The following is a 26,911-nucleotide window of genomic DNA, read 5'->3' on the forward strand; positions in this document are numbered from 1 at the left end:
AAAATTTTTTTGAATCACTTAAAAAGTTCGCAAGATATGGCGAAATGTATAAAAAATAAAATTATGATTAAGGGATCCAAACTTTGGGTTGCTCTCATAACCGAACTATGGAGACCCTATTTCCCAAATCATGGTTACCCCCTATACTTTAAGGGTAAGAAATTCAAAGCCGTTGGAAAAAAAAGCATGTTTATTCAGAGAAGGTATGCTTTTATGTCTGATTTTGTAACTTAAAATATCATCTGCTTTAATTAATTAACATATTTGAGGTCACCCCCTCGAATCATTATGATTGATTCCTAGAACGTTAAGATCAGATCGTTTGATCAAAATTTAATCAGGGTGGTCTGTTTGTACATCTTTTATAAATTCGAAAGATAAGATGTTAAATATCTGATAGAGGTCAGATTTCTCTGAGCAGATTGTGTTTCCAATAACTGAACTGTTGATTCTTTGCAGGGGTCTGTTTAAAAGAAATTTGGGTCCGCTAACGGACCTTTCACAAAATATCTTTTCATAAAAACAGACCCTTCACAAAATATTTTAACTTAAAAACGGACCCTTCACAAAATAATTTATCTTTTAATCGGACCCTTCACAAATTTATTTACCTTCATTATTGTTTTATTAATCGAATAAACCCTTCCCAGGGCAGAAAACAAGAAAGGTGGATGTAAACAAATTAAGTTTTCTCTTCGGCCGACGCTTCTTCCTTTATTTGTACAAAATGAATTTTCTGCTTTCAGCAGTATAGGCTAAATACCAAATATTTGTATGTTGCATCTCTAACTTAGTAGCAGCAATTACTGTTTTAAATTACTAGTGGTAATTAGCAGAAATTACTCTTTTAAATTTTAATTTTTTTTTATTATATTTTTACAGTGTTGAGCATAATCTTGTATCTCTTTACAATTTAAAAACTCCTTGAAAAGTATTTTGCAATAACAGGACCCTATTTGCACAGATTTGCAAAAGCAGGACCCTGGTTTATAGAACATGACTTAACGTTTATTTTATATTCACAAATTACGAGTAATTTTTTCACAATTTTACAAAAACGGACCTTTTACAAATTGTCTGGACAGACCCCTGCTTTGTGCAAGCAGGGGTCTGTCTAGGTTTTTATGAGAGGTACCTATTTTGTGAAAATTTAGACATAATTTGTGAAAATTAAAAATTATATAAAAAATCAACTCAAAAATATGGTAAAGTGAGAAGATATTTTAAAAAATTGTCTCTACAAATAAAAATAATTTATGACTATCAAATTTTTATATATTTTTCCCCACATATTCAAAAATAATTTTGCTATTGTAAAATTTTGAGCTAAAAATCCATAAAAGTCATTGTCCATTGTTAAATCTCAACTTGAATTTAAAAAAAAACCAAAAAAAAAAAAAAAACCATGCATTTAGCAGTTCTTGCTCTAGAAGTTATTTTCATTATGAGAACATTTCCCATACGGTCATACAGAAAAAAGTTTCTAGGAGAGAAAATGTTTCAGAAAAAAGTAAATATCTATTAGAATGAATTTAGAATAATTTCAAATATTTAGAATAGTGTTCGAATTTCAACTTCTTGTAAAGTTCACAAAGGGAGCGCCTCATTCTTTAATTAAAAAAAAAAAAAAAAAAAAAAAAACTCTGCAAAAAAAAAAGAAAGAAAGCTTTCTATAATATGGCGTAAGCAACCGTTTAGGCTTACCACTCCGCACTATCTGACGAAGCACGTACAACCTTTTCTTATGCAAAAACGAAATTTTAAGAGGCGGGGAGGCGAATCTTAGAACTTGCTTTTTTCAAAAGTATTTTGTGAAACTACCATTTTTCCTAGAGTTGTATTTGTAAAGGTACCTCTAAACAGTAGTAAATTTGCCCTGGACAGACCCCTGGTAAGGTATAGAAAAGTTGAATAAAACATTGTGTTTCAGGTAAATGTGAAGGAACAAGGCAGGCTATTGAGACAGGAAGAGTTCATTGTGTGGCACGGGAGGCTGAGGAAGAATATGATGCGTCACATCTTCCTTTTTGAGGATCTCGTTCTCTTCAGTAAAGCACAGAGAGACCCCCAGAGGAAGGGATATGAGGTCTACCACTACAAACACAGCATCAAAGTATGCATTTTTATGATAATTTAATTTTCTGACATCCTTTATAAGACAAATGTTGTTCAGATAGCCTTCACATAAGTAGAGTTCCCTTCTATGAAATCATATCTATTAAAGTAGAGTTGCACAACTTGCGGCCCACCAAACCCTTGATGTGCAACCTGAACAAAATGCCAAAACCTGAACAGAATTTTAAAAAAAGAATCGTAATTTTTTTCTGGAAAAAAAAATTCTTAAATTTTAAATTGCATATTTAAGTTTTTGACTTTTAAATTGGACTTTTGTAATGTGTAACATGATTTAAAAAAACATGAATTTTCCCATTGTTTTTAATTATTTCAATTTATTTGAATTTTTTTTTTTTTTTTTTTTTATAAATTAATTCTGATTCAGTTTATTATTCTGAGTAATCAGTTTTGCAGTTTCTAATTTGAAACATTTAAAAGTATTTAATTTTATGCAAACATATTACAAGGTTAACTGATAAAAAGAAATGAGTGCCTAGAACAATGATGTTTATTGAACAATTACTACCAACAATTGCTGTCAACATGTCTGTCTAAATACTTAAGCATGTGACCCTTCATTGGCCGATCTGCTGCGCATGTGGCCCTTCACTTCAAAAGGTTGCGCATCTCTATATTAGATGTAACACTCCTATGTAATTCCGCTTGTGTAATTACTATATTATAAATGCATTTTCTAACTGTACGTATATAACATCAAAATTATTGTATTCCCAAAATATGTAGGCCCTTGGGATAGAAATATGTTGTTGTAATGAGATTTTAGATTCTTCCACTAATTTGTGTGCATATATCAGGACCATTGAATTGCAGTCAATAATTTATATTCGGACGTCAGAAATTATCACTGAAATCATTTATTTAAAACATAAACTCTCTTTATCCATCTATTATTTTTATTTGTAGACAAAACAAAAGACTTAAATTTGATCAATTGAGTCTTTTAATTAGAACTCGCCTGCATATATGGAAAGGCAACAATGTAATATGATACTCAAAAGTATTCAGATACTGAAATGAAATCTATTTTTTTGTGTTGGGGAATTACATGTCCCATAAAACAAGGACTGGGCTGTAAATTGATGCATTGGAAAATATTGATTATGTGCAATCATCGCCGATTCGATGTTTTAATTGGCAGTTTTGCGAAGTATCGGAAATTGGAATTTACTGAGACGTGTACAATATTTCCCGATGTATCATTTACATCGTTGTCTACACGCTCAATGTTCCTGATAGCACAGGGATGTCTGCAAGCTTGCGCGAATAGCTTTTTCCTGTGCCCAGTGATAACTGGAGATGATTGTTAACTTTCCCTGATTTTTTTTACATCGTGACGCATGGTTTTGCTGACCTGAATCCGTGAGAATTCTCTTGTGTGTGTGTGCAAATCCTGTTGGGTTTTTTTTGCAATCAATCCAGCCGTTTAATGTTCTGCTATTTTTCTGACATCCACTTCTCTAAGTATTGAGAAATAATTATTAAAAATAAGGCATCATTTATTTTTAAAAAAAAAGCAACTTACTAATTGCGAATTTACACAGTACTAGATATTAAGCATTAATGTACCAAACCATCGTGGTGAATCAAAATATCGCGATGCCAAAATCTTAGCATCGCCCAGTCCTACTTAAAAACTTGCTTTCTGTGTCCTCTCTTCAATTCTTAGGGTATTTTAAATGCTTGCAGTACTAAAGCAGTGATTTAAGGGATGTACTGATAGTGTATGTGACTTGAATATGTAAATGCAATAGAGATGTCCAAGTCCTCTTCTGCAGTTGTGAATGCAACATAATATAACATACATAGCCTGACTAATTTGCCTGGTTATGTATGTTCTATAATCTTTACTTTTTATTTTAGCGGGCTATAAAAATCATGAAAATCAAGAATAATATTTCTTTCTAATAGTTGCCTTTTAGTGTTTCATTGATGAATTTCTTGGTTAATTAAAATGGCTGTAATCTTTAAATATTTTAAATGGTATCACCATCAATGACTCGACAGCCCAGGGTGGGCCTTGGCCTTCTCAAGAAGTTTTTTCGAGGTTAACATTTTCCTTGCAATTCTTTTCCAGTTTTTAGTTAAGACCAAAAGGTCTTTTTCTAAGCAATCTCTGGTATACCTGGGTGCGTACAGACTCCTTATACTCTTTAGAAACTCCTTGGAAATGAAAAAAGTCTCCGAGGAGTACTTGGAACTACTTAGGTTTCCAAATTAGTCCTTAGATTATTCTGTTGCATAGATGAACTTACTAAGTCTGCTGATAAATTTGTTGTCCATGCAGGGAAACTAAATGATATGACTTAAATGTAGGGAAACTAAATGATGAACTTTAAAAGAAAAAAATTTGAATTGCCAGAGTTAGGAGAAAATAATAACAGCAAATAATTTTAATTTTACTTATTATGTACAAGCAAACTTAATTAATAATTTACTGTGATTTTTTTTTTTTTTTTTTTNTTTTTTTTTTTTTTTTTTTTTTTTTTTTTTTTGTATAAAATGCCTTAGATTTTCTTATGTATTCAAATTTAAAACTATAAGATTGATAGCTTTTTATGTTAATCTTTAAGATCTGTACTTTAACAAAATTTATTAAATTATTTGAAGCTGGAAAATGTATTTATGTGTAAAAGTGATAACTGTATTTATTTTTCTTCATGAGGTTTGACAAAGTCAAAATTTATATTAAAAGAGCTAGAAAAAATATGCAAAATATACATTTTTGCAAGTTCTTTATAATAACTGCTTTTTAATAATAAAAAAAAAACAAATGAAAAAACTGTTTAGTTATCTTTTACACATTTTTTTTAAATTTTTGATAAGTTCTTAAAACTTTGTACTCCTTAGATTTCTTCTTCTGATCTCTATATGAACAAATTAACTAAGTTATAAAGAACTGTTAAAACATAATAATAAAATTTTGTAAAATTTTATTTATTCATTTTTTTAAAGTTACTTTTTTGTTAGCAAATCACGTGTATGCATTTCTACGAATCGCATTATGAATACTCAATTGCAAATAGCATACTAATTTTGTAATCAAATACTTTAAAAAATGAATACTCAAATAGACTCTTTAATAATATGATATATGTATTTTAAAAATTTTTGTATGAAACTAAAATAAATGGAAAATAAGTGTTTTTTTTTTAAAAGAGTTAATTAGAAAACTCTATGGTATTTTAGAAATTTTAATTTCTTTAAACCAACTCTATGGTATTTTAGAAATTGTAATTTTTTTAAACCTAATCAAACATATTTAATTGTTTTCTTATATAGTTAATCATAGCCAGTGTTGGTAAGTTTTTGACGCATGACCATTTTTACCATGGTTTTTACAGTCATAGCTATAAAACCTCCTTAGTCAAAAATATAAAAAAACTTTGGTGATTTTGTGTTTTTATTTTATTTCACCATGTTAAATATTAAATTAAGAAAGACTTTTTGGGAAAAAAGCTATAAAAGGTAATTGATAAATGACGACTTAAGATAAATGATAAAATATATAATTAAAAGTATGCACTTGATAATGCATGCTTGATCGCAATTATCTTGATTACTAAAAATGCCATTTTGTATATAGTTCTGATTTACAATAATGTAAATTTTCAAAAATAAGTTAATTGAAAATCAGGTACAACAGCAGTAGGTTTTTAATTAGTATAGCTTTAGTTACAAACTTTAGATGAATATTTCTAGGTGTATTGTAAAAAATGCTGAATGGATCTGAGTACCTAAATACATACAATTTATTAAAACATATTTTTAATGTATTATCAGTATTTTTAATGTATGTTGCAAATCAACTACAACTTTTTCTGCAATTTCTTCTAATTCATATTAGATACTATGCTAAAATAATTATATAATATGTGCATAATGGCAAAATTAATCTTTAAATGCAAAAATGCTAAATTAATGTCTGCTTAACCACATTAACACTGAACGTACCATAACCGGTCAAATGACCGTTTAAGAACTATTGCATCGAAAATTCGCTTATCATCTTATCGTTTTTGCTCATTTGACTGCACGACTTTTTCTAACAATTATAAACAGTCAATATTCTATTATTATTATTTTTTTGTATTTTGTTTGTTTCGGACAATGCTTGTCCTGTACCTATTTCTTCCACAACCGGTCATTTGACCATTAGAACAATGTATTGCTTTATAAAGTTATTGGATCAGAAATGCTGTGTAATGCTCGTTTAACGTATTGCATTCTATGAGTTGCACATTTCTGCAAAGACTGTTGCGTAGTTATTTCAATCAGAATAACTGTGAATGCTAATTTCAATTAAGTATCTAAAATTTTAGATTGGCATTTTTGTGTCAGAAAAAGTGACAAAAATTATTTATTTTGGTAAATAGCTTATATTTTATTTAGATCAGCTTTACTTCATTTTTAACTAACTGTTAATTTTTACCCACAAAAATGTCGAAACAATCTAGACTGCACAAGTTCTTAGAAGATATAATATTAATCATAAGAATAATAATAATAGGAATTATAGAAATAAGAATAATTAGAAGAATTATGTTTGCGGAAAATGTATAATGGAAACACCCTTTATAATGTAAATAATTGCGTTGAGCAATGAATTAAAAATTCTTATTTTTTGTGTTTGTAATGTATAAAAATTGGCAATACACAATTTTTTCAAATTATAGTAAAGTTTTTTTTAAGTTTATTTCCTTCTTAGCAGCCATATTTCATACATTCAATCAAGAAACATGAAGTTTTGTCATTTGACCGACCATGGTAGAAATGGATATACAGTAAAGGACCCGTTATCCGGAAATCGGAAAACCAAAAAACCGGAACGAAATTCGATAAATTTTCCCATTTTTTAAAAAAAAGAAATTTTTTTTCCTCTTAAGATTTTTCTTTCTTTTTTGAAAGATGTTTTCCTTACCATCATTTTGGAAATAATCATTAGTGTATTACTTCATCGTTTTTTCTTCTTTTTAAGATTATTTTCAAATATCTTTTTTTTTAGTTTGGTTTAACAATAAAAAAAACGGCTTTTTGTAGCGATTCAGAAAACCGGAAAAATCAGTTATCCGGAATAGCGATGGTCCCGATCGTTCCGGATAATCGGTTCCCTACTGTATATTAAGTGCTGTTATGTTTAGTGTTAAACACAAGGGGGAAAAGAATGTATGTTTTTGTCGTGTCAAAAATGCCACTAATTTGTTATTTCTTTTTAGACAACAGATTTGGGACTGACTGAGCAGTTGGGAGACAGCCCAACAAAATTTGAGATCTGGTTCCGAAAGAGAAAAGAGAGTGTGACGTTTAAGCTTCAAGCACCCACTCCTGAAATCAAAGCTGCTTGGGTGACTGATATTAGAAAAATACTTCTCAGGCAGGCCTGCATGAATAAAGGTTATTTATTGATTGGTGTTTCATTCTTATTTAAGGTTTAAACAGAGATGATTGTGCTCAGGAAAAAATCCAGATTTCTGGATTTTTCGCTAACCGTGATCCGGAAATCCAAGATCCAGATGTTCCAAGAAATCATTGATCACATTTATATATAATTTTTGTATATTTTATTTAAAAATATTAGAACTAGAATTTATACTTGCTTTGCATCTCTTTCATTTGTAAATATTTTTTCTGGTACAATAATGAAAGTTATTAGAGATAAAAGTGAACTTATACATAATTATTCACTTATGTAATTTATTTCGAATTTCATGTTTTGAAAATATCAATGATTTAAATTTATTAAGACATAAATTTTTTGAAATGCTTCATTAGTGATTTTACTCAAGGAATTTTAAGTATTTTTGAGTTGTGCTCGCAATCACCCCTGTTTAAATGATAAGAGAGTGTATTATTTAATATTCAAAATAGAAAAAATAATAATAAAGACCAAATGTGGAGTAAAGTATGTGAAACTTATAACTTTTCATTAGCTGTATTTAAAATAATTTTCTGTTTAATAAACATAATTCAATTACATCCATTTAGTTTTATATTTGTTAAATTACAAATACCTTATTAAACATGTAGTGTGTTTGTTCTGCCAAGAGTAATTATAGAATCTTTTTATTTTTACAGTGGCAAGTTTAAAAATTAGATAATAATTTTAACTGTTTGAGTTTGAAATGTTAATATATTTTATTTACTTTATTGCTTATGTTTTATTTACTTATATGCATTATTAATATATTTTATCACAGCTTTGAGTGGTATATGTTAAAATAAATAAAATTAAATGTAAATTAAAAAGGAATATTTTTTTGCCAATTCTGTAAAGTAATCAAACACAACACAAAATACAAAACTCAGGTGGATTCTAATCAAGATTTCACAATGAAAAAGGTTCAGGTTATTAATGTTTTCAATTTGCAAAATTAAAGTTTTATCTCATGTAACTGTTTAGTGTTTGAAAAGGAGAAATATTCATGTTTGTTTTGAAATATATAAATAATTAATTTAAAAAAAAAAAAGCTACAGGGAATCAATATGAAGTGTGACATTTATTTTTGCCAACATTCACGCAGGTGTTCGTTGGAGGGGAAATATTTTTTTAGTGGTTGGCAGCACTACAGCCATCTGGAATTAATTTCTGGTACCGTCAGCATTTGCTGCAAGTCATTTCTGACAAAGCACACTTTGAAATGTTGACTTTAGAGCGAACATTAAATTGTTCGTTATTCTAGGTGAATCTTCTGATATGCTTGAAATTCTGAAGAAAGCATATACAGGGTATCTGCGCACATTCAAAGTCATGGATTGAACAAAATTTGTCATGATTTTAAAGTAAAACAGTTGTTATCAAACAGTTTTGATATGATTTTTCAGCTTAAATATTAAAAGGTGTATCTTAATAGTTTTATGAATCTAGTCATTGATTTGATAATGAAAATTCAATAATTTAACATAAGTTTATTTTATAAATTATAATTTACTTATTTTATGATTAGGCTTGTAAAAATACAATTTGCTTTAAAAGTGGAAAATCACAAATACCTTTAGCCTATTTAGTAAGAATTATATTCGCATTTTCAGTATTTGTACTTAAAAGCATTTTTTTTATTAATCTTTGTTCTTAAAAACACTGTGTGATTTGTAACATAATACAATAACATATGATTTGATTACGATATTTTAAGTTTTTTTTTTTAATTTAGCCATTAAAGGCATTTCTTAAAAAAAAATTCTCCATTTTTTTTATTTTAATGTATTTAAAATTGACTTAATAAATGACTTTAAAATATTACTACTATTTAAAATAGATCACAGTTAAAATCTGATTTAAATTTTAGTACTTGATATAATTGATATTTAATATAATACTTGTCTGTATTAAAAATAATTTTTTCCACTTAAATTGGAAAAAACTGATTTATTCTGCGGTGTCTTTTTCCACTTTGGAAAAAAAGACATGCCAACTGGTATGATTGTTATATGCACTAACATGAAGATTGCCTTTTACAGTGAATCGCCAGGCAGAGAATCAGTCTATGGGAATAGGGAATAAGCCATGTCTTGATATAAGACCTAGTGAAGATCAAATAAGCGATCGTTCTATTAGTATACAACAACTCACAAGAGGTAATATATTTCTTGAGGCCTTTCTAATGTTTTGTTACACTCTTAACTTGGCAAACAACTGATCAACTCCTTTGTATATTTGACATTTTGTTAATAAGGTTTGGCCATGCTATAAAAATATGGCCAGTAGGGAATTTTTCCCAATTACTTTGAGATTAACACTGCTGAACGAAAAATGTGTCTCAAATATTCACATTATTTTTGGTTGGCTCATCTGATATAAATCTCATAAATATTGAGTAAAAATGTGAGAAATTTTTTAATGTACAATTTTATTTCAGTTGTTAAGAAGACTATTATAACATTTATTATAGGTGACACATATATGTGTATGTACATGATAAAGAAAAGAAAAAATATTTTTTTTTAAAAGAGTAGTATAAATATACATAAATAGAAAACTACATACAGTGAAACCTGCCAAGTTGACCACCCTTGTAAGTAGGGCACCTGCATAAGTTGACCTCAATTATCAAGAACGGAATTTTTCCTATATAATATAAAGAAGCAAAACCTTTGTAACTTGACCACCTGTCTATCTTGTATGTTGACCACTGAAATAAGTCAATTTTGTCTAGGAGTATTATGAAATTCTATTCTAAAACCCTCATAAGTTGACCAGAAAAAAAAAATTCAGAAAATTTTCTGTCATTTTGGCAATGTGTGTTAAAATTTCACTTGTTTGGTGAAATAGTGTAAAAAGCTAATCTAAACCCTTTTGTGAGTTGCCATCAGGGGAAACTGTAAGGGGTCAGCTTTTGACCATTTCTTTCATCCGTTCATTGAAAACAGGTATGTTAGGTGAAAAGTTGCTCTTCCAGTCGCAATAGTGAGCATTTGAATAAATGAACGCTCTGAAGTATGCTTTGATCCTTTATTTATGGTCTTAGATCTTTAAGGGTAGTAAATAAATTTTAAAGTATTCAAATTTTATTTTGTTAAAGTTTTCAAATTACATGTTCTCGTGCTCTGATATTTTAAGAAATTATATTTATTAAACGCTTCACATGCATAACTAACGAAATAATTTTTTTTAAAAAAATTAGTTAAATATTAGAATTATATGTATCAAATTGAAGTTCATTCAGGTTTAAACGCATTTCTTAAGATATTCATTTGCATATTTTCTGAATAAATTTTTTAAGTCAAGTAAAAAAAAAAAATTAATTTATAGCAGCGAAAAAGTAAACAATGACCCACCCCCTCTATAAGTTGACCACTAAAACAATGCACCAGAAGTGGTCAACTTACACAAGTTTTACTGTATAATAAAAATAATTATAAGAAATTTTTTAAAAATTTTAAAGGCCAGAAAACAGAATTATGAAAAGATGATTCGCTTGCACACAGGATACCAATTAGAGTGCTTTCAAATGTAATAATATACAGATATCGGTTTTTTCACTATCTTCGATCTGGAAATTTTCGGAAATCCAAGGTCCGGAAGTGACGAGAAATCATTGATCACATTTGTGCATAAAAATTCCTGTTTATTTTATTTAAATATATTAGAACTAGAATTTATACTTCGTATCTCTTTCATTTGTAAATATTTTTTCTGGTAACAATGTAATTAGAGTAACTATGGTAAACAATGTGATTAGACATAATAGTAAACTTATACATAACTATTCATTTAAATTATGCTGCATATAATTTGTTAAGAATTTCATATTGTGAAATTATCAATGATTTAAATTTATAAAGACATAAATTTTTTGAAATGCTTCATTAATGACTTTATTCAAGAAATTTCAAAACTTTTTTTTTTTGTTCAGGTTATTTTTATTCTGGACTCTCTTTTTAAGTTAATTAAAAGAAAATCTTTTAACTATCTTTGATGAATTTAACGCCTATTAATGTTCGAAATTATGAGTAAGCATAATATACAACATTTAAAGTATGTGTAATGTCAATCAGAACTGGAAAATAATGCAGTTTTACTTTTTTGCTAACTATAAAAATCCCCTATGTGTAAAATATTTAGTACATACAATTATTTAGTACAACAATTAGCGTGAAATTTATATTGCTTAAAATCTTCTGGGTTTTTTTCCTATCCATGTTGGCAGTTATGTATGTTCAATTTTTAAAAAGTGGTCACTGTATAAAATTCCCTATAGTTGATGTCTAGTGTGTAATTTCAATAAACCTCTGGATGTTATGTACAACTAGTTCCTTCTTTTGACAGCCCCTCGATATCGGGGTTCAGGCACTTTTGAGTCTAGGAAAGACAGGAATTCGATGATCTCAGTCTGCTCTTCCTCCTCGTCCAGCAGCAGCAGCCAGTCGTCTCCCTTCCCTTTCTTTGGAACACTCAACCTCGGATTCGAACCCGGTGACAGCCCTCGACCCCTGCAAAGATCTCTCACCCAACAGTCTCAATGTTCAACAGGTGATTTCTCTTCCGTACTTTACACATTCATAATTTAATACACTCCTAATCTGGATTTTAATGAACGCTTTTAGTGGTTCCGTCCAAACTCATGATATAATTAGAATATACCAGAGATGCTAACTATTACAGATTGACCCTAATTATTACAGTTTTTAGTACGATTACGGATCGAGAGTATACTGTATTCGATACAAAGCGTTCCTTTTATATGTTATTAATGATAGTATTGTGTATAAAAATTTTATTTAATATTTTTTCATTTAATTTAAAAGAAATGTGTCTGAAAAACTTATAGTTTAAAATAATTGCTCATAGAAGAAGAAAAAAATTTCTTCTGAAAGTAAAACTATCTAGCCAATAAATTTGTTAAAATTTTCATATAATTTTGAAATCCAGAAATTATATGTCTGCCAATGTTCCCACGGGTCAGGGAGAACAGGGAAAACCTGGAATTGTCAAGGAATTTGATTTTAATTCCAAAAATCAGGGAAAGTTACAATTATTTTACAAAAACCTGGAATATTCTCCTATATCATACCTGGAAAATAATCAGTAACAGTATTTAGTTATATATTCTTAAAATAGTCAGTAACAGTATTCGGTTATTGAGATTCAAGTTGAATATTTCTAACATCTGTTACAATTCTTTGTTGCGAAAATTTCACATTTTAATCAAACCATCCATTCTCATGTTATAATGTTTTCTTGCACAGAAAATCTAACATTTCACATTACAAATAAAAGAATCAAAATTTTCTGGTGAAAATAGGGTCTCAATTATCATTACAATTTAACTGGTATACCTGGAAAAGTTAAATTTTTTTTTTCTGAAATTGAGTGGGAACCCTGTTTTATTTATCATTAAATCATTAGTTCTAAAATATTATTTTATGTGAACACATGTATGCAGCCAATTTAGTCTTTTTTAGTCCATTCTATTTTCAATGATACTTTCTTAATTGCTAAAATATATTACCTCAAGTGCTCTCTTTACATTTAATTGCAAAAAAATTAGTGTTATTCTTATAAAGTATATTTATAATGTTATAGCATTAAATAATGTTAAAGTATGATATGATTTACTCTTTTGCATGCATTACTAATACAATAATTAGATGTTGAATTTTTATTTGCATGTTTCGTAGTGTTGCAAGTAATACAAATAAAATTAAAATCTGTTTTTTCAGAATATATCCAATCGTGTGAACAAAGTTTTAGGAAATATCCAGACACTCCTGGGGGAATTTTTGATCTAATTTAGAGAATTAAAAAAAATAAATAAATAACAATGTAAAAAATTTTATTGTAAAAAAAAGTTCCTTTGCAAAATTTTCCCCACAAAAAACATGACTGAACTACAGTATTTCTAACGCACAGTGTGCAAAATTTATAACTTCTAACCAGTTTGAGTAAGGTCTTGGTGCACTCAATTTGTGCCAATTTCATTGCAAGCCTACACAGAGTTTAGATAATTTTTTTGGCAGATATTTCTACAAAATTTCTTATGTTTTTTTTTTTTTTTTTTTTTTTTTTTTTTTTTTTTTTGTTGAATTAATTTATTTTTTTTACAATCTATTTTTCAAACAATATTATTACAACACTTGAAATTTGAGTTGCACATTTAAATAATTACATCTGGAGATTTTCATAAATCTGGCCTTGCCATTGACCTCTTTCTGGGGAATTGGTTATTCTTGTGTTTGCCACAGATTTCAGCCTTTATTACAATCCTGCTAATTTGTTTTTCAAACAGCAAAAATATCACCCATAATATTGATACATACATATATGTGCAGTAGTAAGTCATACATCGGGAATCGCTGTGATTTCGGCAAATCCTGAAAAAAAAAATTTCTGCATAATAGGTTTTTTTAGGTAAAAAAAAACATCCTTCTTCAATTAAAGATTGACAATAATTTAGGTGAATTTCGATCAACAACGTATCAAATCCACTTGGAGTCTTGCTTTTCTCGGTTAGTCATGATTCCCCACTGAATCCATGTGGTTTTGTCAATGCTTTTATCCATGGTTATTAAAACAGATGGTTTTTAAAACAATGTTATTTTATTGGGCAAACTTCATTTCACACTCAATTATTAACTGAAAGCCAAAATAGTCGCAGAATTATTAACTTTTATTAAAAACAGAAACAAAGTTTCCATGGTAAACTATTTAAGAGATATGTCAGAAAAAAATTTTGTTTTAAAATAACTGCATCATCATAGTTGGCCAGACAGCCCTATGTGGGCCAATGCCTTCTTCTGCAAGTTTTTTCCATAATGACTTCCGATTTATCTTTGATCTCCAATTCTTTTCATTTATTGCAAGAAAATCAAACTCAAAAAAAGTAACTGTACATAGAAGAAGAAAAAATTTCATTTGAAAGTAAAACTATCTAGCCAGTAAATTTCTTTAAATTTTCTCATAATTTTGAAATCCAGAAATTAAATGTCTGCGTAATGATAACAGATTATTTCATGAAATGCCAATTTGTAAAACCCTTTTAAGAGAGTTCTGAGACATGGTCAAAAATATCATTTTCATCAGATCATTAATAGCATGCATAAGGAGAAATAGCTTTTGGGTGTTTTTATCTTATAGAAATTAGACTACTTCATTTCCTGCCTATTGATAAATCTTAAATTAAAAATTCAGTATTAAGTTAAATAAACCATTGGAAAGGTGACATCATTTAAATGTTAAAGTATACATTTTCATTGTTTGACTGAACATAATTTTTTTTAGTAACTTTTATGCCATATTAAGAAAGAAAAAAAATTTTTTTTTCTTTAATATTAAACAGAATACAAATAACTTTAAATGTCAACTTGCTCATTTATGGTTTGTACTCATTAAGCCAATATTTTGATTGATATTGCTTTTAACACACATGCCAATTTATTCAAGAATTGTGTAAAAAATTGTATTATTTTGTATTATTGTATTATCGCTTGTATTATATTGTGTATCGTATATTATTGTTTTGTCATTGTATTATTTAATTTTTTTAACAAAACTTTAATTTCTGAACTTTATAAAAAATTCACAATAATTTCAAGGGAAATTATTGAACTGCATTCTATGTAATTATTTCTTTAAAACTTTAATTTATAAAGTTTAGAAAATAAGGCACGATAATTTTAAGGGAAATTTCAAAAAAGAAATCTATGTTCTGAGGAATTATTAGGCTCTGAGAATTTTCTCCACTCCTGAGTTATTCTTTTTCAGTTGTTGTTGAATAATATTTATTAATAGTTAGAAAGTCTTTATGAAATACTCCTAATGTTTTAATTAATTTGTTTTATAAAATAATATATTAACTTTTGTTTTAAATATACCCTTTTTTTATTTTTAAACTTAATTTTAATCCTGATATGTTTTTCATAAAATATTGTGTGCATAATGTAATATTACAGAATTACGTTAAAATAATTACACTTTTAGTTTTAAGCTTTTAACTTAGAATAATAATAATCATATAATAGCAGTAGAGAATGATATTGAGAAGGGATGATAAATATTACCTTTAAATAATGAATAAATAAATAATTCTAGTTAATAAATACCTATACATATTTATTTTTTAATTTTATGCTCATGACAATTCACAAAATCTAGATGTTTTTAATTAAAAAAAACATTCCATGTAATTTTCTGGCTAATAAGACTATGCTAACAACATTGAAAATTTGTTTTAGACCATTTTATTTATATTACATTATGAAACAAAATAATTTCTGATAGCACCTATAAGTTGCCTATGTATGAAAGATCTTCGTTAAAAATTTTAAATTTTTGTTTTCATAATTGTATTTTTTGTACTATAAAATGTTTTATAAAAATATTCGACGTAACAATTTTAAGTAGTATATTTAGCCTAATGAAAGGTGATAAAAATTAAGTGCAATAAATTAAGTTTAAATAAAGCAGTTAAATCGGCCAAATTGACCTCTTTAACCAAATTTATCCTAAATCTGTTTATCTTGAATGAAAATAAAATCAAATTTGTCCTGAACTGTTATTCTACTCTCAAAACTCTTCATAACAAAAGGAAAAAATAAAAAACTCTGGAATTTTGTTAAAATAGTGTTAAGACATTGGTTGGTGAGTAAACTTTATTGAAAAGCAAATATTGTACATAATAACCTGTATTAAATACATACGTTTAAAAACATGATATAAAAAACCTGTCTATAAGTCCTGTCTAAGTGGCAGCGATTAAATTTCAATGGGTATTTGTAGTTACATAGCTGCCAACTCTACTGGATTTTCCAGTAGACAACTGGATTTTGCTAGTTTCTCCTGGTCTACTGGTTTAATAGAAAATTCTCCGAGTTTTTGTAAATTTTGAAAAATTCCCTAAAATTGAGTCAGTTTTTCAAAAAAAAAAAAAAAAATCCCTATTGAAATAGAGTTTTTGCTTGTTTGAATATTTAAATAAATATTACTAACATATAATGAAGTGAGACTAGGGTATAGAAATCAGTTTCAAACTTTTTTTTTGAGAACTCCCTTTTTAAATGAATTAAAAAATCAAATCTTAAATATTTTTTATGAATGAAGTGCCTATTACTATTCAAAATTATGATTAAACATAATACACAACATTTCAAGCCTATTAATGCCAATCATGACTGGAAAATATTGCAGTTTTTTGATGACTATAGAAATCCCTAAAATTCCCTATGTGTAAAATAGTTAGTATATTAAGCAATAATTAGCGTGAAATTCATATTTCGTAAAATCTACCAGAATTTTTTCCCTACGTATGTCTGCAGCTATGTAGTTATTTAAAAGCTGTTTCAGATCTCAAGATAGGCATTATGATTGATATAATTCTTGTTTCAAAATTTTTGTTCTTCTGCTGTAATATGAATGCAATCTTTCTTCTTTACTGACAGAGAGTGGTTTTTATACGGACATGAGTACGGCAGGAGACTCTCCAGAAGCGGATCCGCCCCGTCACAAGCGAGCCGAAAGAAGCGACAGCCTGCTCTCTAGCGACTCCCTCGCAACAAATATGTCACCCACTGAAAGTCTAAATAACCACTCTTTAGAAGAGGTAAGATTTGATACTGAATATTATTCTGAAATTATTATGTAGTTATATGGTTGAGTAATAAAAATTAACTGCTTTTATAATCTTTTAAAATAATCTTCCTTAGCTCTCAAGAGTTTTTGTTTGCAATATTCGATATCACTTAAGTGTATTTTTTTATTTATTTAACAGTTAATTTATGCATAATAGTATTAATATTAATTATATACCAATGTAGAATTAAGTATTAAAATTGCACTTGTTTCAACTTTGTTAATGCAGTGTTCGTATGGTCCTTAAAAGTCTTTAAAAATTGCTTAATTTTTATTTTAGAAATAAGGGCCCTTAAAAGTACTTAATTTTGGTTCTAGGTTTTTAAAAGTCCTTAATTTTTTAGCATCACTATGGTTGATAGAAACAATTTTTCAGTTCAATTTTTCTTTTATCGCTTAGAATTAGACCATGCATGGAGGGTAAAGCATTTTAGAGAGAGACAAAAATTTATGTGTGTAAAGGGGGGGGGAGCTACAGGCAATGATAAGAAAACATATCCTTTCATTTATATATATTCTTTCATTAATATATTCTGCCCTTTGCCTAGAATGACACTCTATGAGGAGAGTGAAGCATTCTAAAAGAAAAGAATAGTGTGGACAAGGGGAATACTGCACATGGAAGAGATAGTGCTCTTTTTTTTGGGGGGGGGGAGTTTTAAGGTACCTAAGTAGAAGACCCACATTAACCTTCAAAATTGACAGAATTCAAGAAATTAAGTTCTACTAGTAATGCATCTGCATATAGGGATTAAGTAAAACGCTAAGAACAGAAGTATCAGAAGAAAAAAAATTGAACTAGAATCCATAACGAAAACTATTTCCTAAAATCTCTAATTAAATAAATTTGTTTAATAATTCAATGTGTAATAAGTAACTGTACATTTATAGAAAGCAGTAGAATTTTTTAAAATTCATGATTGTACTAAAAACTAAACAGATTTGTAAGAAACAGAGTTTGAAAAATCACAGCCCACCTAGGTTTTTCATCCCATTAGGTATTTTCCTGAGTACTAAATAAAAAGGCATGATTTACTTCTAACAAGAAAGTTAAATATTTGGTCACCATTTATAATTTGTTTTGTTGCNTTTTTTTTTTTTTTTTTTTTTTTTTTTTTTTTTTTTTTTTTTTTTTTTTTTTTTTTTTTTTTTTTTTTTTTTTTTTTTTTGCGGACTGTACATCAACTCATAACTGTTCTTTCACTTTGAAATATCCTTTACTGACAAAAACTTCATTTTTAATTTTTTAGAGTCTCACAACTTCCATGTGAAAGAGTGTCATTTTTATTTATTTATTTTTGATGAAGATGAAGGACGCGTTGTGTGCCATATACTGAAAAATAACCATGAGCTTCATAGGTAACTCAACATATTATTTGTATGAAGAAAATGAAATACTAGCACATGTTCTTTTATTTATTTGAAATAATATATTCATCTTCTTTTGTCTTTTTTGGGCATTACTTGTAAAATATGCATACTACCTCCCACTACTAATCACAATTGTTTACTATTTTTTTTTAACATAATCAAAATTCTTTTACTGAAAAGTTATGTAATTAATTATATTGTAAATATGGTATTTATTTGAAACTTTAAATGCTCCCTTCCAATTGTGTATATTGTAAGTCTACAAAACTGATTAATTTATTACAGAAATGGATTTGTTTGGAATATATGTTACCGTAAAAGACTGTCAAATATTCACTAATGGTGTTTAATATTTGAAATTTTGCAACTGGCCATTTGTATAATGTTTACAGGGTATCTGCGCAGTCATGATAAATCGAGGAAAGTCATGAATTTAGGCATTAAACAAAATTTGTCATGATTTAAACTATTAAAAAAATCATGGAATGTCATGGATTTAGGTCGCCGAAGAATCTAATTTTTAAAATAGAANCCCCCCCCCCCCCCCCCAATTTCATGGTGTTCCAAGTATGTGAATTTCTAACAAAACCCCCACTCACAGTCATATATTATTAAAATATAAAATGTTTTTATCATGTTCTTTAAAAATGATGGTGTTCTTTCAAAAAATGAAATAAAAAACATCATTTCTAGAGCGAATTATCTTTTAAACTTTTGTGATTTCTAAATATTTATTGTTATTTTTATTTTATCAATTTCAAATTCTAGCTGAAGCAAGACAGTCATTGGCGAATTTTTTTTTAAAAATTCCGAAATGAGAACAGAAAAATCGGGAGTATTTCTTTCCTTTCCCGGAAAAGCATCTTTAGAATACAATTCTGCAGCAAAAAAGAAAAAAAAATTTGCTTTTGTATTTTTTTTCCAGCTATTTTATGGCTTCAACTCTTTCTTTACTCTGTTTTTTAAATTTAAAATCTACAAATATGAAGATACAGAGGATAACAGTTTTGGTTTTACCTATCATTTCAATGAATGTTATTATGATGCTTTTTTTTAAATTTATTGTTGCTTTTTTGCCGAAGAAAATAGTAAGTTTGTTAAGTCATGAATTTGAAAATCTAAAATGTAGCAGATACCCTGTCTTAACCTCTAAGAAAATAATAAACAAATAATCTAAGAAGTTCATTATAGAAATTTCGGAATTGCAAATGGAGATTAAGAATTATGGTTTGTAGAATCGCCTCGAGTATTAAAATACTGACGCTCATCAGAAGCAGAGATGCCAGTTTTTGGGTCTGCTGTATCGACCCTAGCCACATCACTAACATATTTGCATATTATATAGTTAGCAAGCCTCAAAAAAAAATTTTTTTTTTACAAAATTGTAGATCTGCTCAACTAAGAAAAAAGGTTGGCAACTGCTGTATTAGAAAATTCCATGAACTGTACTAAAGTTTATGAATAAGAATTATTGAGTCCTTGAAATAAGTGTCTTTTTAAATTTTTGAAATAAAAGTTGAAATTGCACTGTTTTTATAAATACATATATTCCTAATCATGTTGCGTGTCAGTCTTAAGTTTTTGCCTAATTCCTTTCTGTCATCGAAGTAAATATTTAACTATTTGTTTTCCGTGTTGAATTCTCATCTTAATCTCGAAATATTGAAACATGTATTTATTTTTTTTCTTTCTGTGAAACTTAAAAGTACTTTTTTACCATCATTGACTGATCATTATGAATCTCCAAGTTTTTAAGCTCGAAAAAAAGAATAAGTCCCCTTAAAGCTCAGTCTTAGTTTAGATCAAAAATATGCATTGAATTTAATGTTTTTTTGCAGTCTCAGGCGAGCAATATTTGTTCGATCTGACCATTGAAATTGTTTTTGACTAATTTGGTAAGTTTTGATGAATTAAAGTCTGCAGAATTTGTTATTAGCGCTGAGTATAGGGAAAAATAAGAAAGTTTTGTTACAGACCAATCAAAGCAATGTAGTCACTCATCAATAAACTGTTTTTTAAAGAAATTATATTAATCTAAGGCATTTCTCAAAATACGGTAGAGTATTTAAAATGAAAAGATCTGCCTGTGAGAAAATTATTCTGCTCAAGAATTGTGAATCTCCATTTCACCCCATAAGAATATAGTCATCATGTGTCATACTAAAAAAAAAATTTGTAACTATTTTTTTTTTTATTCTTAAAATACAACCTCGCTTGATTGTCTTTATCCACTTTAAGTAATCTGCACGTGTATCAAATTTTTATACTTTAACACTTATCATCTCACTGTTGTCCATAAAATTTAAAATGAATTTACCAGTTAGAAATAGATTCGTCAAATGTAGCTTCTTTTGAAATCATTTAAAGAGATTCCTAAACATTCTTCTAAGGCTTTACACTTTCATATTTAAAGCGTACCATCTCTGTGACGAATGTGTCTTCATGTTTTAAAGTGCGTTAATTTTGTCAAAATTATTTATCTTCACATATTCATTATTTATTTGGTTCTTTAATAAATCTTCTTGAAAAAAAAATTCTGGATTTTTTTTTTTTTTTTTAATAAACTATTAATTTGAATGAAGCATATCCTGATGTAATATTGGTTTTCCTAATCTAAATGTTTCATTGGATATCTCATTTCTAAAATAGTTGCCTTCACAAATTTAGGAGCATGTTGATGATTAGTTTGTAGTCATTATATAATAATTTTAACCAGAAATTTTATGTTCTTTCATTATAGTATTGTTTTTAAATAATAACCATTATGTCATATAGTTTTGATCAAAAATTATTCAGAGTGCTGTTTTTTTTTTTAACTATTTTTATTACAATCAAACCCTGCTACAGTGAACATGGTTTATAGTGAACGAAATGTTCGCTCCCGTGCCTCGCTACCCGAGTATAATGTTATTTTTTGCGGATATAGTGAACCAAAGAAAAAGAGGAAGTCGGATATTATGAACTATTTTCTGTCTTTGACTGATTTATTTTCTTCATTTATAACACATATTCATAATAATTTTGAAACTTCTACTTCAAAGTAAAAACACATACCGATTTTTTAAACCGTCATGAAATGTAGCAATAAGCATTTTTTCTTGTTTCCTTCATTATTAAAATGGTTCAGCAATCTTCCAGTATCTGGACAAATGCTTCAAGTCAAAGTGGATGAATTTGCTAAGCGATTTGCTGGGACTACTTTTATGTGCTCGAATGACTAGGCTTAAAAATCGGAATAGCAAGAATTCATGAGAAATTATCAGTTGAAAGTGTTTCCATATCTGATGTTGAGGATTGCTTATTAGCTAAAAATCACAAATTTTTTTTGTATGCAAGTAATAAAAAAAATTGAAGTTAACTCATTTTTGTTTCTACATATTATTTTTCTGTCATTTATTTTTATTTCATTTTATGGGTCATTTATTTAAATAATGTGTAATAAAAGGGGGGAGTTTGAAAAGATTAGTCAAAATTGTTTACGGAATGGATATAGTTATAGTGAACCTAAATTTCGGTCCCTTGAATGTTCTCTATAGCAGGGTTTGACTGCATTTATTTATTTATTATTATGACTTGCCAACCCTAATTTTCAATTTAAAAAAAAAAAAAAAAAAAGATTTGAAAGTGCAATATTGTATATGAATATTGTTATTGTGCAATATTGCTTAAAAATTGCTGACAATCTGGTATCAATTACTCTTTTTTCCCCCTTCTTATCGGTGCCACTTACGTTTCTGTATATACTTGTATAGAGAATATATATATATAAATATATACACTTTTAGAACATAAGCTCCCTATTGAAAATGTCACTTTTTGTGAAGTGCCATTATCTGGTATTTTGTAATGTCTCTATATAAATTTTCATAGGAGCACTTATTAAGCTGTTTTTTTGTCAGCTTTCTGCAAATTTTAATGTATGGAATTATTTAATAAAATTATTTGTTTAATTATAATTGTCTTCTGTTGCATTTTTACTATTCAGGAGTTGTTTTTCATGTTTGTACACTTTTCGATTAAATAAACTACAACTTCATATTTCCAAACAAAGAGTTGTAAAGCTAACAAGAGCATTCCAAAAAAAAAAAAAATCATAATTTAGGAACATATTGTTTACTAGATACTTTTTTTTTATTTATTTTCACTGATGTGAATTTTTATGTTCTTTTTCTGATTAAATTATTTATAAGGACTGTCTTAGCTGTCAATTTTAATATAAATATTGAAGGAATTTTTGGCTTGTGCTCCGGAAAAAATACGGATTTCCGGACTTTTCGCTAACAGTGATCCAGAAGTTTCCGGAAATCAAATTTTCAAAGGTGGAACTTAAAAACACAGTTTATTTTATTTGTTTGTAAGGGAGAGCCAGAGATATACTTTATAACCTTATATTCATGATTAATATTCATTTTTTATCAGTAAATAGTTGTTATAATCATAAACTCAAGAAAGAAAGACATATTTGTAAATTTTAATTACTTCTCCAGATCATCATGGGTATGTGTAAAATTTTAAAAACATTTTAAGTAAACTAAGAAATATTGAGAAATAGGAAGAAAACCTTGTTTAAATTTTTTTCAATTTAAACTTTTTTTTTAACTCAAGAAATTTTCCGGAATTTTGACTTGAGCTCACAATCACCCCTGCTGTAATCAAAACCCAATCACAAACAGATGCTGTTTTTTTTTCTTTTTTTCTCTCTTTTTTTGTAGCCCACGACTTGAAATGTTGTAGTTTTTCCCAATTCACTAGTATATAAGACATGTTAACTCGATTCAATGGTGGGGTACCTGTACATAGACAAAGATTTACATTGTTGATAACTCTCCCCACATTGGTGACCCGGACGTGATGCGAACATGCCTACCTTGGCAGAAACTCCCACCTCGATATGAACACGCCTATCTTCACAGTTATGCCCATTTTGATCTGAACTTCGATGGCTGGTCCACATGGAACAGTTGGCTTGCTACTTATAACTGCGACATTATTCACCTCGTGCTGTTGCTACTCAGTCTCGATCATACACATCGTATTCACTCAACTGCTAAACGCAACACAGGAGTGATCACGAGCGTGAACTTATTACAGCTCTCACGTTCAGCACTCATAAATACAGTGATTTTAATACAGCTCTCCTGGCTTCTTACAAAACAGCAGTGAGTCAACTAGTGGTATCCGTTCATCGGAGTCTATCACTGCTATAATTCTGGTGGGGGAGTACTTTAGTGTGTCTACCACTACAAAAATATATTTTCAATTGACTAGTATACTCGATTCAATGGTAAAGGGTACCTTTACATAAACGGAGGTTGACATTGTGAATAACTCTTCCCGCAAATAATTAAAAAAAATTTTTTTTACCAATTTTGTAATTGCAATCATGCAATCACAATTTTCTCTCTTTTTGTAATTAATCATCAGTGTATTTTCTTATTTCATATTATGGATTACATTGAAATTATGATTCGTTGATTTAAATCAAATGAATATTTTTTTATATATACATAGCTGCCAACTCTACTGGATTTTCCAGTAGACTACTGGATTAAGCCAGTTTCTCCTGGTCTACTGGTTTCATTAAAATTCTCCTGGTTTTTATACATTTTAGAAAATTCTCTAATATTGAGAAAATTTCCTAAAAAAATCCTTATTGAAATAGAATTTTTGTACAGATTATTGCTTGCTTGCTTGAATATTTAAATAAGTATTAATAATTCATAATGATGCAAACCTCATTTATAAAAAATAGTTCATAACTTTTTTTTTTGTTCAAAAATTTTCAGCCTATTTTTATTCAGAACTCTCTTTTTAATTTAATTAAAAAAATATTTTAACTATCTTTGATGAAATAAGTGCCTATTACTATTCAAAATTCTGAGTAAACATAATACATAACATTTCAAGTATGTTTTATGTCAATCAGAAGTGGAAAATATTGCAGTTTTTCTATTTTGATGACTATAAAAATTCCCTATGTTTAAAATATTTAGTGCATACATCATGCAACAATTATCATGAAATTTTATATTTCGTAAAATCTACTGGATTTTTTCCTATCAGTGTTGGCAGCTATGTATATATAAAAAAAGAAACCTCTGATTTTAAAATGTGCAAAGCAAATTTAAAATTATTAATTGATTTCTATATTTCAACTTATTGCATTGTAAAATAAGAGCAGAATATTTCATAGACACAATTTTTGGTTATTCTATTAAGTATCACCACATAATGGCCTTCATTTCCAATAACTTCAAATCAAATTTAAGTATCTAATTGGAAGAAATTTTGTTGGCTCTTTAATACATTATTTAAATATCAGTGAATATGAATTTTGTGATAAGAAACAGGAAAGATGCTATTGCCTAATTTTAAAAAAAATTCTTCAAAACTGCATTTTATTTAAATATTGTACTTACAGTAAGTTTTATAAAGCATATTTAGCTTCTTTTGTTGTAGGGTGATTTCTTTTAAATAAGTTATTCTAGATTGAAACATTAAGTCTGCACAATTTAGTAAGTTTGCTTAATCAATATTTTGAATAACTGCAAGACTCATTTTGAAATTTTTTTCTTCTTCATATTAGGTCTCTCTTTATAAATTAATACATTTCTATTTCATTTTTAATAAATTTAAATCGGGAATTTGCACACATGATTTATACTATAAAACATATTTGTGAATGTTATTATTGTTTCGAATGCATTGTTATGATTTCCATTATATTTATGAAATTTAAGTAACTGTACACCAAAGCTTTAAAAAAAAATCAGATTTAAATTTAAAAAAATTGGATTAAAAATTATCCCTGATTGAAAGTAAAAGATCAGCTTAATTAATTTTATTGATCACTATATACATTGCAGGTGATTAAAAAGGACAGTTTTTTCAGTCTTGGCCGCTTCCTCACATGCGGAGGCCACTTTATAACCAGCCAGTATTGAATTCAAATCAGTTTCACATTCTTCCTTTCCTGAAAAATATTTTATGTTTATTGAAAATACTTAAAACTGAGGGAATTTCCTGGTTGTTTTGGACAGGGTATCCAGGGTCATGAATTTCGGTAAAGAACAAAATTTGTCAGAAATGTCATAATTTTAACTATTTAAGAAAAAAAAATCTAATTTTTGAAATGGAATCTCCCCCCCCCCCAATTTCATGGTGTTCGGAATGTCTGAATTTCTAACAAAATCCTCACTGACAGTCATATTTATCATGTTCTTTAAAAATTATGGTGTTCCTACAAAAAAATAAAAATGAAGTAAAACATTTCTAGAGTGGATTACCTTTTAAACTTCCGTGATTTTAGAATTTTTATTATTATTTCTTATTATTTTATCAATTTAAAATTCTATCTGAAGCAAGTCAGTCATTGGAGAATTTTTTTTTAAAATTCCGAAATGAGAACAGAGAAATCAGGATTATCTCTTTCCTTTCTGATGAACAGGAAAAGTATCTTTAGAATATAATTCTGCAGAAAAAAAGAAGAAATTATTGGAAGTCATGGATTTGAAAATCTAGAATGTAACAGATACCCTAAACAAGGTAGGTAGAGTTTTTAAAAACCAGCTTATTTTATTGAGTATTTTTTATGAAGTGCTTTATTTTTTCATTTTCTAAAATGAGATTTTTTCCCCTTCGTTTTTCCATGCCGATTTACGCGGAAATCGTGTTTTTCTGAATGTTTCACACAATCCATACCGTTGGTCATTGAGATTTCATTCAGAATTCTTTGCACTCTGCAAGCGACAGTTGATTGCTTTTTCCTACCCTCTAAATTCGAACCGAAAAATCTCGAGCTCATCACCCATTATTTTTTACCCAATAGCAAAAGAAAATTTTATTTCACCGCTGATGAAGCTGTGTATTTATAGATGAGCATCATTATCTTGGGGATTATTTACTAATTATGTATTTTCATTGTGGGTCCTGACCAGGGTTGCAAAAAACCCACCCTAAAGTGGGTTAAACCCACCTGAGTTTTTCTAAAATTCTTTTCATTTTTATCCTTTGTTATATTAAAGAGCTATTTTATTGAAACTAGTGGGCTGCACCCCCTGCTCGCTAACGCTCGCCAACCCCCGAAAATTGCCACGCAATCTTATATGGTTTGCTTCGCTCGCTACTGACTTAGATACATTGCAAATGCACAAAATTCTAAGAATTCAAATCCATATAACAACTTTTTTTTTTTTTTTTTATTACACCTTTTTAGTAAATACTAAGTCATTAAAATAAATTTGAATTCAAATAAATGACATGTAATTCGTTAAACCTATTAGAAATGTGCTATAGTATAAAATCTTAAGATAAAATTTCTAAAACTGATATCTCTTTAAAAAG

The 26,911-nt window shown here is 28.2% G+C and overlaps 3 protein-coding genes across 4 annotated transcripts in view; 1 reads left to right on the forward strand and 2 right to left on the reverse strand.

The window, feature by feature from the left end:
• Positions 1 to 22,524, forward strand: part of LOC107444770 (puratrophin-1) — a 259,571-nt gene extending 237,047 nt beyond the window's left edge. For both annotated transcript variants that reach the window (XM_071182930.1, XM_071182931.1), the window contains 6 exons: positions 1,931 to 2,113; positions 7,350 to 7,527; positions 9,592 to 9,708; positions 11,900 to 12,103; positions 17,008 to 17,168; positions 18,448 to 22,524. In XM_071182930.1, the coding sequence (XP_071039031.1) occupies positions 1,931 to 2,113; positions 7,350 to 7,527; positions 9,592 to 9,708; positions 11,900 to 12,103; positions 17,008 to 17,168; positions 18,448 to 18,468 (864 nt within the window). In that variant the 3' untranslated portion in view covers positions 18,469 to 22,524. The remainder of the gene's footprint in view (positions 1 to 1,930; positions 2,114 to 7,349; positions 7,528 to 9,591; positions 9,709 to 11,899; positions 12,104 to 17,007; positions 17,169 to 18,447) is intronic.
• Positions 1 to 26,911, reverse strand: part of LOC107455201 (leucine-rich repeat-containing protein 1) — a 363,163-nt gene that overhangs the window by 44,817 nt on the left and 291,435 nt on the right. The gene's annotated exons all lie outside the window — the stretch shown is intronic.
• The window catches only part of LOC107444768 (myo-inositol 2-dehydrogenase), a gene marked incomplete in the record, with an annotated part of 18,375 nt that continues 16,857 nt past the window's right edge, over positions 25,394 to 26,911 (reverse strand). The window contains 1 exon segment of the mRNA XM_043052049.2: positions 25,394 to 25,541. Within this exon segment, the coding sequence (XP_042907983.2) occupies positions 25,420 to 25,541 (122 nt within the window).

This window comes from Parasteatoda tepidariorum, chromosome 7, assembly GCF_043381705.1.
Source record: "Parasteatoda tepidariorum isolate YZ-2023 chromosome 7, CAS_Ptep_4.0, whole genome shotgun sequence".
In the NCBI taxonomy this organism is placed as follows: Eukaryota; Metazoa; Arthropoda; class Arachnida; order Araneae; family Theridiidae; genus Parasteatoda; species Parasteatoda tepidariorum.